This window comes from Oculina patagonica, chromosome 13 (assembly GCF_052425735.1).
Source record: "Oculina patagonica isolate OP01 chromosome 13, crgOcupat, whole genome shotgun sequence".
NCBI classification, from domain to species: Eukaryota; Metazoa; Cnidaria; class Anthozoa; order Scleractinia; family Oculinidae; genus Oculina; species Oculina patagonica.
Window position 1 is genome coordinate 11,763,632 of NC_135770.1, and position 13,020 is coordinate 11,776,651.

Genomic DNA, 13,020 nt, shown 5'->3' on the forward strand with positions numbered 1-13,020 from the left:
AATTACAAGGATTTCTTTCGCTTAAGAACAATCGTGAAGATACTGATGATGTCATGTTTGCTGACGAGTTTATAATGCTGATTGATCCAAAGTGAAGCATCTTCTGAACTTCCTCGGAAATCTTCGGCAAATTTCGTTAATCCTCGGAAAAGTTCGAAAAATGTTCGGAAACGTTCGTATGGTCTTGCGAATAACACTTGAGCAATCTTCGGACTAGAAATTGCAAAAAGTTGACTCACAAATTACAAAAAGTTCGATCAAAAAGTTGTCTCGGAAGATGAAAAGCTGGCACAGAAAAGTTGCCGAGCAAATTGTGGAAAGCCTTTATAGCCCCAACCTCGCTCCTGGAGATTGAATGACTTCTGTTGCTCTTAAGTTAATTATTTATTATTAACATGTTGAAAGTGCTGCTATATCTTGTTATCTCGCCATGACGACTTGTCGCTCTTAGGTGAACCATTCACGATTGACCAGACTTTTTTTAAAATTCAATCGTAGATATGTCGACGTGGGACAGCTACATCGATAACCTTATCGCACAATCCAAGGACGCCTCTGGTCAAGCTCATGCTAACAAGGCCTGTATAATTGCTTTGGATGGTGGCGCAAAGTGGACTACGAACGAACATCCCTGTGCTTTGAAGCTAACGCCACACGAAGCAGAGACCATCGCAAAGTGCTTTAAAGAGAAAGATTTTACACCGTTCATGACGGACGGAGTTCATGTAGAAGAAATATACCATACATTCTTACGTGAACTTGACGGCAAAATAGTATACGCGAAGAGACAATTTTATGGGGTGTCATTACAAGCAAGTAAAACAGCAATTGTTGTAGGTCACACAGCTGAGGGAATGCAGCAAGGAAATACAAACAAGGCTGTTGCAGCGATTGCAGAATACCTTGAGAGTTTAGGCATGTAACATTTGAGACTGTTCTAATTTGCAAAAAAACGGTTTACAAACATTAGCCAAAGACAGGATTGAAAATGAAATTACGGACATGACGGAAAGTATCCGTTATATTGACTCCGGAAATATTGAGCTCATGAATGTGTGATCATGTGTGTTTTTAGCCTCCTACGCAGACGTACGTTCTTTTGCCTTGTCGCGCAATCTTTCATCTGTTGTGGAGGAAAGATTGCGTGACGAGGCAAACGGATGCCTGCGTAGGAGGCTAGAATAAAGTGACTTCAGTATATAATGTCTTGGCTGGCAAAGAATCATATTTTTAATAAAGGATGAGACGAATCTGCTAAGTTATGTTCATAAACAGTCATTCAGTCATAACACGTGCAGTGTTGAGTAATATTCTGCATCACGCAATATACAAAAAGTCACGACAGAGATTGACAACAAGTGACACAATAAGCAAATATGCATATAAGTAGGCCGGGGATGGGGAGGGAAAATTGAACGTCGGCCAGGGGGTGGGGGGGGGGGGGGGGGGGGGGTGGTAAGTGTAATACCAACCTGAATACACGTACCCACACGTATACCTAAAATCCCCCCCCCCAAAATAAAATTAGGCAAAATAACAAAATTTGGAAGAACACAGTATACTTTCAATGTTAGCGTAAAAATGCTGTATACCCAATTTAAAATTCCCCTGTATATAGACGATCCTGAAGAACAAACCATACATCAGCCAAAACCAAAACTTTCAAGCAAAATTAGTTTAGGCCTGGTTCCCAAGCGATTCAGGCAAGATGGCGGCTACAGAGCATTCAGACGGTAAGGTAGCTAGTAGATTGTTCAACTGTTCTTGTACACGTTGAGTTGATGCAGACGTTTTCTATGTATGAAGAATAGTGCAAGGAATAGCTTAGCTTTACTTACCTAACATAATTTCCTTCACACTTGTGATTTCTACCAATTTTTATTCCCTGGCGAAAAAATCGATCGGCGAAGGTTGTTTCGATTCTTGACACACAAAACAATGGCTTACAAATTTCGGTGTCTGGGAAATCCTCCTTTTCCATTTGATACTCTCGAAATCTTTAATTAATCCTTTATTCATATGAACCGCCGGAATGTGCAGGGAACGGGGGAATTTGATAAAACTAACAACCCCATAAGGCTAACATTACAAGCCGACAATAACAATGGGCTATTACTTAGTACTATTTGGTCCACAACGACCCCAAGTTTTCTGTGAGTAAATATTCAACAAGATTCAAGGTTGTTTAGACCGTACAGAATACAGGGCCACTTTTCTAGCTATTCTAATTGAGGTGGCTTGGCGGCTCAACAGTTGATTCTAAGATACATCATTCAGCAGGCTCATTGGCTCATCAGTCAATTCCAACCTGGAAGGTTTATTTATTATAGGAAATTAACGCTTGTGTTAATTAAGATATTGAAATTAACGCGGTTAAATTAAGGGATCGAAGGAAATGTTACTTCCCAATAAAGGAAATTAACGGGAAAGAGAGGGTAAAATTTTAAAATGAAGGAAATTAACGCGAAAAAAAAAAAAAAAAATTTTTTGGGAGAAAAAAAATTTTTTTATTTTTATAAGGAATTTAATTGTTTTTTTTCTTTTTTTTATTGTTTGGAAAAATTGATTTTTAAATATAAATTTTTTTTTTTTTTTTTTATTCTGCTGACTTAGCAGCTCGGCAGAACGGTTAGTCAATTTGAACCTGGAAGTATTTTTTAGCTATTCTAAATAAGACGGCTCATCAGCTCGTCAGTTGGTGTATTATTATATACCTAACTCGTTCTTTAAACACTTAATGTGACTGCCAAGCTGATGAGCCACTGGGCCACGTAAATTTTATACCTTGCTTGTTCTTTAAGGTCATTGCCCTGTATTGTATTGCGCATCCTTACTGCGCAGAGTTTTACGTGTCATAAGCGCGCGCGCATAAACAAAATGGCGGCTTTTTTCTATGCGGCTTAGTCCACGAGAGAAGTAAATTGTCGCTTCCTCGTAAACGAGTCTGGTGACCTATCATTTTTTTCTCATATTTTGGGTGTAGCGATCAAATTCTTTCTGTAAAATGAAAACAGATCAATTCTTGTGTTTGAAAAGTAAATTATCGCTAAAAACGTGTACTTTACTAGTACTCGCAGAGGAATTTTAAAGGAATTATATGGAATATACAAGGTCTTCCTGCTCCTAAACGAATCTGGTGACCCCCCTTTTTTATTTCAAAATTTAAGTTCCCTTAAAGTGATAAACCAGTAGGCGAAGTTTGGTTAAAAAATTGTGTTCAGTTCTATTTCAGGGCAATGACCTTAATTACTTAACGTGACTGCCGAGCCGACAAGCCGCCACAAATAACAGACCTGAAAAATTTGCCCTGTATTCTGTAGTCACTCCCCTCAGATTTTTGCTGCGGGACAAGCACAGTGAGCAGAGCAGCAGTTCATAATCAGAATTTATAAGAAATGTAGGCTAAATCAAGATTTTATCGTCACTGCTAGCCTCGCTTTCCACAGACCATAATGCTCTGTGAACATTGTGGTAGAGCCTCGCTTTGAGCAGACCAGAATGCACTGTTTTGTGTATTTTAAATAAGACTGTCGTCATTGTTTTCAATGCCACGGTCTACATGTGAGTGGGAACCTCTGTTGTACATGATGACTTTCATTGGAATATTTTGTACATATGACGACAAGAAGATTGTTAGTATCAAGTTCGCCATAAACAAGTTACACTGTAAGCTTAAAACTGCCGTTTCTGATAGTACTGTCGTCTGTCATTTACTTGTTGGATAATTTTCGCGGTTCGAATCTTTTGGCAGATGGGCATGTCTTGCAAAGGTAAAATCACACTAATATTAATAAGCATTTTGAAAAATATAAATTTCAATCATACAGGCTTTGATGTATTCTCACAAAAATTTGATAAGTATTTTAAGTATTTTAAGTATGTTTTCTGATAGCTTTTTGTTACTTGTGCAGCTGCCATATGCTTCTTGCTGAATTTCACACTTCAGCGGCTTTGACAGGCTTTCATGTGTTAGCACTCAAATTTAACAAGCATTTTGAGAACTTTTTGTAAAGGCTTGCACATATCTATTCAGACTCCTCAAACTTTATATACCCCCTTAATAGTTGTCCCTTATAATGTAATCCTTGTTCCAAATTGCACACTGCATCCAATTAATTGACTGTTACTCAACGAAAACAAGGGCAAGTAGTTTATTGTTTAAATAGTAGATCTAAAGGATTTTTAATTTTTTTTTTTGGTTTATTAAAAAAAAAAAAAAAAAAATTTTAAAAAAAAAAAAAATTTTTTTTTATTGGTTCTCACCGATCTGATCGGTGAATAGAAAACGATGCAAATTGCTCTTTAAGGGAACAATTTTTCTTGATTTTTGGCTTAAACATACATAAAATTGTAGCTTTTGCACAGCAATTCTTTAGAGTTTCTACTAAAACAATAATATTAGACTACTTGCCCTCATTTTTTATGAGTGATAGTCAACTGGGCTAAGCCTTATTGTATGTTCGCTCATAGAAAACTCTGGCTTGTAGTCTAATAATATTGTTAAATCAGAAACATGAGTGGAAGTTTGGGAGAATGAGAAATTTACCGGAAATATTTATCCACAAGACACAGGTTTTCCTTAGTGAATAGTTCATAATTACTTTTATTACAATCTTTAACTTCAAAGTTCATTAAAAATTTATCAAATTCTCTTTTGCAGTTTCTGGTAACTATGATGAGGCTATTATGGCCCAAGTTGACAACATTCAGAAAGAGGTATTACTGTCTTAAATTTAAATGGGCTAGGGCATACTACTTCTGGAATCAGTTTTATAATTCCTGTCCAAAAGGCCTTTTTGCACTCAGGTTTAATTTAAAGGGTGCAGTTCCCGGGTACAGTCGCTTTTGAAATCTGGTAGCTCCTCCGCACTGGTGCTCACTCCTGTTTTTGTAGCACGAAAGCAACAGTGCTTCTACGTAGTAGAGGGGGACAGGGGGGGGGGGGGGTCTGAACCTCCCACCGCCCACCCCTTTCCGTAGCCATTCCCTCCTCTTTGTCCCATATCTATTGCAAAATTATAATGAAATGTTGCGACATTTTACTTGTTTTCTCCGGTTCCCACCACCTAAGAAGTCCCGCTTCCAGCCCCTTTTCTCCCTCCTTCCCCCCCCCCTCTCCCTCCTTTTCTCTTCCCCCTTCCACTACTTACCTTAAACAGGGATGCTAGTTCAATTTGCAGGCTTCTTGTAGTTTTTTCATGTTTCAGCAAAATTTCTTAGTGGTTCTAATTTTCACTCCTGACCTAAGTTGCATGAGGAAATATGGACGTGATGTGTCTTGCAAAACAGCAAAGCATGATCGTTCATTAACTTTGCTAACTCCTGGGCCACCACTTAGTTAAGTTGTTGACATTGATAACTTAAAATTATTCTCTCATTTTCCCAGATAGCAGAAAATAATGCACTTGTAAGTGAAAAACTGGACATAAACTGTTTACAGAGGGAATATGCAATGGATGATTTTGTATACCAGACCAAAATTAAGGTATGTAATTTTAAACTTAAGCCTTGTTTGGTGGCCCTCGAAATTTGGGGGTGTGGAGGGGGGCGGCACCTGAAAAAATATTTATTTTCTCTATTCTATTTTTTTAGAGCAAAGCCAAAATTAAATACCCTATTTTATACCAGACCTTACTCAGAAACTTTATCGGTTTGCATAAACATTTGAGAAGGGCATCAAATTCCTGACAGCACTAAATCACGTTGCTCAAGAGATAAATGATTATAAAAGTAGTATATTTCAAGAACTATACGTAATTGCCAATCAGAGTGCACAAACCATACCCTGTTTCTTAGTTGGCAGAGCGATTGCACTTGTCAGGTTATGAATGGATGCCGTGGTTTCAAATCCACTGTAGCTGTTTGTATGAGTTTTCTGGTTAATAAAAAGATTGGTAGTAAGGAAATGGCCTAAAACCTGAAAAATCGGCTGATGTTTTCAAGTTTGATAGTAAACTTGGAAGAAAAGTTATTAAAAACCATTGATAGTGGTTTATTTACATCTTTGAGAATGATTTTATGCCTTTTTTTGCTGTTCAAAGGTTATTAATTTTTGCTTAACTTTAACTTATCCCCTTTTTCATTTGGTTTCTCATTTTCAGTACTTTTTTTTGTATACACGTAACTTGATGTAAAATAGTAAAAGAGAGTACCTGTAATTATTATTGTAAGTAATATATTGTTAAGTACAGTAATTAAGAACATATTAATTGCCAAAACAGCAATTGTGCGGCTGTTTTAGGCTAGCAAAAATTTGTAACCATTTGTAATTGTATGTTTTGTACTTTGTTTTGTGGATGAACAAAAAATAAAAAAAATGAAAAAAAAAATTTTGCTTAACAGTGGGCACATCGTCGCAATTCTAGAATATTTTACACAAAAACTTAGAAGATTTCTTGTGACACGGTCCCTTTTAACTGCTTGTACACTGTAAAGACCATTTCATGTTTCCACTGTAGTCTATATAATACATCTTTGAAAAATTAAAATATTTTATTCATTATGTCATTTTTGTTCTGTTGCAGGATCTAGGTTTAAATTACTCGCACGTAAGAAAGACTAGAGGTGATGGTAATTGCTTCTACAGAGCCTTTGGATTTGCATACCTTGAGGAACTGATTGGTAATCAAATAGAATATGACAGGTAATTACTGTATTTATTCAATTAAGTGCCCAACCTCGAATAAGCGCCCACCCTGAAGGTAGGAAAAGTTATGCACCCAGTCTCGAAAAAGCACCCACACCCCACCCCCCCAAAAACTGAAGTGCACAAGAGGAGGCAGCTGCAGAGGTTCACTAATTGACAGGTCTTTAGTGACAGTGAGATTGAAATTGACTAAGTACTAGTCTCTGAAGACCAAGTTTTCTTAGTATTTTACAGAAACTTTCAATGAACAGTTAAAATCCTGCTCTGGTGCATCTTCACATTTTGTTGTTATTTATTGTTTTGTTGCAAAAGAAATTTTACTTGCTTAAAATGCTGAAAATTAAATGAGCACCCAGCCTCGAGTAAGCACCCACTCTCAAGGTCCAAAAATTTAAGAAGTGCCCAGGCGCTAATGTACAATAGTAGGCATAAATTTATACAACTTTGGAACATGAAAGAATTTTTTTTATATTTTAAAATGCAAATCAAAAAGGTTTTATACAATGCTCACACTTGTTGTATTCTTCATTACTCCTATAAAAACAGATTTAAAACACTAGCATTGCAAAGTAAAGATGAACTGGTATCTCTTGGATTCCCATCTTTTACAATAGAGGACTTTCATCAAGTTGTAAGTTCCACTTTTTTTGCTTAAGCTTTTAAATTAATGGGGAGGGATAACATAAAACTTACATTTCCTCAAATAAGGAAGAGGGTACTTTTTGGCAAACAAGGGGGAAACCTGCCAAAGAGAAAAATTGGTACTTTTCTCCAGCGGTTTTAACTCGTTGTATCAACCACCCCATCACTCCCCAATCCACTACCTATCCAATGCTATCCCTCCAAAAAATATTTTGAAATTTCTAACAAATATATCTTCCTGCCTACTGTGGAAAATTGAATACGGTATGTACAATTCAATTAATGTTCAACTTCAAATAATCCACTCCTTATTTATAACACCCCCCCCCCCCCCTTCCCCAACCCAGAACTTCGCGAGGCCCTGCGAGTCACGTATTACTAGTTTATTCTTCATTGCCACTTAAAGCATCATAGTTGGAGATGTGTTAGACTAGAGATCAAGCTACCTGGGTTTGCGCCCTGCTCAGAGTAACTGTATTGTGTGTTTGGGCAAGATACTTACTCTCAAAATGCCTCTCTTCACCCAGAAGAATAACAGGAATTGAGGTGGCACAGATACTGGTAATCAGTCTGGGAAGGGGGGGGTGCTTAAAATTTTATTTTTACAAGGAAGCCCCCAACCCACCCCACCCCCAAGGTGTAAACACTTACCTTTTCATATATCATGTTTGGCAGGAAAGGGAACCCTTTTGTATACGTCCGATAGAAAATGGCAGCCCTTTCACATAACTAGAGAAGGGTTACTGCGTCTTTTAACTATAATACCTGTGATATTTCTTTCTTTTTTGGTGAAAAAAATGATCTGATATTTTAGAAGCAACTTTGTTGGTAAAACCTAACAGATTTTGTTGTACTTGAATGACAGTTTATGGAAACAATTGAATCTGTTGGTAAAAGCAAGTCTGTTGAAGAATTATTAAAGGTAAGGAGATGACTAAGGTACCATAAAAACTCGTGTATAAGCCGCACCTTTTTGCTGAAATGTTCTGCTCTAAATCATGGGTGCGGCTTATCTATGAGACCATTGCTTTTTGGTGGTGTAAATTGGAAAAGTGCCTAGTCTAGGGTAAAAAAAAGCACTAAAAACGTTAAATAAACATTAACATATTGAAACGTGTTGACTTTGGTAAAAGTTCTGGAAAGACAACAATATCTTGTCAAAAGAGCATGTTTATTGGAAGATATTGGGATATCAATCGAGTTCGCAGCAATTACACAGCACTAGATCTGATTAGATCTGGCCAAGCTTTTCACCAACAAGCAACTAACTTCTTTACCTCAGCACTTTTCTTAAGTTTTTATTAAGTTGGGAGTGTGGCTTATCTACAAGTGCGGTTTATACACGAGTTTTTACGGTACCTATAGTTCCCTGTGCATATTTTAATGTCACTGACTTACTTCAAATAGGCGTAAATTGTGGAGAAGATCGAGTTTGTCTGTGATCAAAATAATTGTTAAAAAAATACAAATTGCTTAATTTAGTTGTATCGGTTATGTTAAGGTAAATGTGTGGGTTTTTTTCTCTTCCAGACCTTTCAAGATGAGGGGCTTTCAAATTATATTGTTGTATATCTACGACTTTTAACATCTGCACAACTTCAGAAAAAATCTGATTTCTTTGAGAACTTTATTGAGGGAGGGAGAACAGTGCAAGAATTCCGTAGCCAGGTGAAGTTTACAACATTTTGTAAATTATATTAACTTTTATTTCTCGTTTAATAAGCTGTCTGAAACAAATTCATCAAACCTGTTTTCATACAATAACAACACTAGATTTGCAGCTCATGGAAATTTCCACCAGAAGCATTCTACATGTAGGCCTGATTTGCAAAAATGTATTTCCCTTCACTGGAAATTATCACCTTGTGTTAAAAAATCTAACTAAAGATGCTTTCAACAAGTTTTTGGAAGTTGATTGTATAATAAAATTGAATGCTAAAAAATTAGAACGACGTTTCGACCGTTCGACAGTCATTTTCAAGTTAGGTGTTAGAATAAAATTACATGTGTAAATATAGTAAAAGCGCTAAAATATGTACATACAAACAATAGACAATAAGAATAAAAAGGCTAAAAATGGCTAAAAAGTAGCTTTGTGTGAATGGCATGCATAGTAAGCGAATAAGACGACGAGAATAAGAACATTAAAATACCTAAAAATATCTAAACAAATAATTTCGCGCGGAGCAAGTCACTCTGTTTGTTAAGTTTCGGTTTCAGAAGTCTAATAAAAAGCATTTCAAAAATCAAACAGTCAAGCTTGCTTTGGCACTTCCTTAAAATCTTAAAATTTCCGTTAGCCTTTTTATTCTTATTGTCTATTGTTTGTATGTACATAATATAGCGCCTTTACTATATTTACACATGTAATTTTATTCTAACACCTAACTTGAAAATGACCGTCGAACGGTCGAAACGTCGTTCTAATTTTTTAGCGTTAAATTTTATTATACAATAAAGATGCTTTTAAGAAACAAATAGAGGCATGAGAAATATGTTAAACGAGTCACTGGTAATCTCAATAGCAGGAGTTCAACACATCAACGATTTGGCCATTACATTTCTCCTCTCTGACATTGAAATTAATTTTTTTTCCTGGCCCATGGTAACCGAGACTTAATTTCCACAACTCTTTTGAATCTGGTCTTCATCTCTCCCTGTTCACCTTCGGGAAAGGAGTAATTGGGCCATGTGGTAACCCTGTTACATTAAAGTGTACCTTTGTTTAAATTTGGTCTATAGTAACATGTCTTTCATGAACAAATTTCACCCATTATAAGTGAACCTAATTCTCATACTTTACTCATCAGGAGGTAGAGCCTATGGCCAAGGAAAGTGACCAGATTCATATTATAGCTCTGACTGATGCACTGGGAGTATGCGTCCGTGTGGTGTACATGGACAGAGGTGGAAATTCATCTGTCAATCATCATGATTTTCCTGAAGACGGCTCAAGGCCTTTAGTTAATTTACTATACAGGCCTGGACATTATGACATTTTGTACCAAAAACAACTCTGACAAAATTTCTCTCCAAAAATTAATATTTTTTATTGCTTCAATCTAAATTTGTGTTAAGTGTAGAATATTTATTTAGAATGCATTAAAAATGGTTTGTACATACTTGTGAATAAAATTAAGCTGTTATGTTTAAAGTTTCTTATGCATATTTCCTTCACAATGTAAAATTAAGGGGGTATTATTTCAAAATTGTTTTGGATATGAACAATAGAGAATGACATAGAATGGTGTCTTCTCGATGAAAATGAATTACCATTTGGAACAAATGAACGTGGAATATTACTTACAAAGAAAGAGATCCTTGCAGCATTGAAAACAATTGTGCTTAGTAACCTACAATGTAGCTCAGTGGGTTAAGCATTTGAACAGCGATTACAAAGATACATGTTCAAGATTAAAATGCCAGTGTGAAATTTTTCTCAGGCCTTCCTTGCAACCCTGGCGTTCTATTTCTCTTTAATACCTTTCATGAAGTTTTTTTGTGTCCTCGCAATATTTAATATCAGCTTTACGTAACAGACCTACCAATAGGGTCTCTTGAAGAAACGGCAAGTTGTGTTTCACCTTCTGAGACCTTTCAGCTGCCATCTTCAATCACAGTTGTTATAGCTAAATTAGTGTGTTGTCTCGCAGTGTTAAATGGCACCTGTTTGTGGCGAAAGCCTACCTTTACAAGTTGAACAAATTATTAAATTTCTTTTAAAGATTTCTTGAAGCTCTCAGCATAAAGATGGATTTCGGCTCATTCTTTTCTGCTTGCTTGAGGTTTACATTTCCTAACTTGACCGAAATTCCCTTCCAGTGTCTTGATAAAATTTGAAAAAAAAAAAACAGGTCTCCTTAGTCAAAGATCTATGATATATTGTACACTTTCCATCTTCAGTACACTGGTGCTAATAGAATCTGCATGTGTTTGATGATATTAAACGTATGATGATATTAGACAAAGTAGACAGCTTTTGCTCAATGCTGTACTAGCCACCATAATTAAGGGTCTGTAATACTCTTGACTGGCGGTTTGGTGGTTTAAGCCAATTTTGAGGGTCAGTTTGTGGGTCGATTCATATTTATCTGGTGGTTTATAGTAAAAAAGTTATGGCGTTTTTGCCTTTGGGAGAAAAGGCAAGCTGTCGGCGGTCTAGGAAGAACAAAATTAAATCAGACTATTATACAGTAATTTTATTGGTATATGTGATTTTTTACGGAATTGAAATTATTATAGCAGTGGCAAATATTGTGAGGAGGGTATGATTCTTTGTAGCTCCCAGCTTACATTCTGTTTCGCTGTTCTTTTTTTCTGTTCATGCATCGTGGTACTATAGCAAAACTCATGCTACTCTTCACTGACATCGTGCACTGAAGTTGTTTCACTACAGGCTGTCATTATTTTACATAATGAGAATAAAATTCTGCTCTGTAGGACCTGTAGTTGAATTGTTATCCTTCTTACAAGTGACACAAGAAAAGTATAAATTCGTAGTTTATCCACTCATCCTGTAAGTTTAAATATCCTGGATGTGTTAAACTTGCACTGAGGGGGAGGTTAAGGAAGTTAATAAAAATAATATCCTTAAAGTACAGCATTCTGCTTCGTATGCTCTGTACTATGTTGTGGGCGGCTTGAATCTGTTTTTAGCTAAACAATTTTTAAAATTTGTTATCTTGTCTATGTAGTTTTATTGCCATTAAATTTTAGTAAATTAAATAATTATTTTTTAAATTACTATCATGTGTCCAGATATGTGAAAGCTGCAGATTTTTTAATTACTGCTGGTATTTTCCACGCACATATGCGTTGTTAGGATCTAAAGGGTTAAGTATCACCTGTTGTTGATATGAGCATATAATGTAAGAGTTTGTACGTTTTGTTTGAAATAAAACAAAGCATTCTTTGGAATTCAAGTGGCATTTTTTAGAGAAATCAGGCATTATTTTAGCATTTTTTTGGCTTTATGCGAGAATTTCGATTCTAGTAGCATTAAATGCCAGTTTTACTAGCATAATCAAGAAAGGCCTACGCGTGGCCCTGGGGAAGAGGATGGTTTGACACTACATTCAATCTTCCTGTTAAACAAATGTGATATCATAACTGTGTGTACTTGCTGAGAACTAAGCACTTCGATTGTACATGCAAAATTATTCTGCAAACCGTCAATTTTGTTCTTGATACTCTGGAGTGTACCAGAATTACACTTAGTACAGTAAAACCTCGATTTAACGAAGTGCCAAGGGACTGGGAAAATGTGTTCGTTATATCGAGGGTTCGTTATATCGAAAACCTCGAATAATAACGAATTACAACTCAAATGTTCGTTATATCAAGGTATAGTTAATAATAGGCCATTTCCGATATATTAATATTCTAACTTGGCTTCGAGGCTTGGGGGAATAAAACAAAAGGAATAATTTATTCATCAATCAACCTCGACGTGAAATCTTTTGTTTTATTCCCCCAAGCCTCGGAGCCAAGTTAGAATTTTAATATATTGGAAATGGCCTATTGTTTTCACGCTGTTATGTTGCACTACCCCGCATTTACTGATCTGAACGACTGTAAAAACGACATTTGTGCTTTAATGTCATAATTGCGTTCGACGAAGGAGAGCGCAAGCCTAATTCTGTTTTGCGTCCTGTGTCTTTTGAGTTGGTAGGCCTGTGCACTGTTATGCAGAATGAATCGAGCCGTAATGCGCGCGCAGGTGTATGGACTCC

The 13,020-nt window shown here is 36.3% G+C and overlaps 2 protein-coding genes and 1 pseudogene across 2 annotated transcripts in view; 2 read left to right on the top strand and 1 right to left on the bottom strand.

Moving 5' to 3' along the window:
- Positions 1–468: 468 nt before the first annotated feature.
- LOC144636184 (profilin pseudogene) lies at positions 469–1,272 on the top strand (annotated as a pseudogene).
- Positions 1,273–1,703: 431 nt separating this feature from the next.
- LOC144636164 (ubiquitin thioesterase OTUB1-like) lies at positions 1,704–10,442 on the top strand. The gene is made up of 8 exons (XM_078495325.1): positions 1,704–1,733; positions 4,661–4,716; positions 5,387–5,485; positions 6,525–6,643; positions 7,193–7,277; positions 8,154–8,210; positions 8,819–8,956; positions 10,099–10,442. Exons 1-8 carry the CDS (start codon positions 1,709–1,711, stop codon positions 10,306–10,308), a joined length of 789 nt encoding a protein of 262 aa, XP_078351451.1. The 5' UTR covers positions 1,704–1,708; the 3' UTR covers positions 10,309–10,442.
- Positions 10,443–11,035: 593 nt separating this feature from the next.
- LOC144636168 (ribosomal RNA large subunit methyltransferase E-like) overlaps positions 11,036–13,020 on the bottom strand; it is a 55,242-nt gene continuing 53,257 nt past the window's right edge. Inside the window, exon 9 of the mRNA XM_078495329.1 lies at positions 11,036–11,124. Within this exon, the coding sequence (XP_078351455.1) occupies positions 11,051–11,124 (74 nt within the window). The 3' untranslated portion in view covers positions 11,036–11,050. The remainder of the gene's footprint in view (positions 11,125–13,020) is intronic.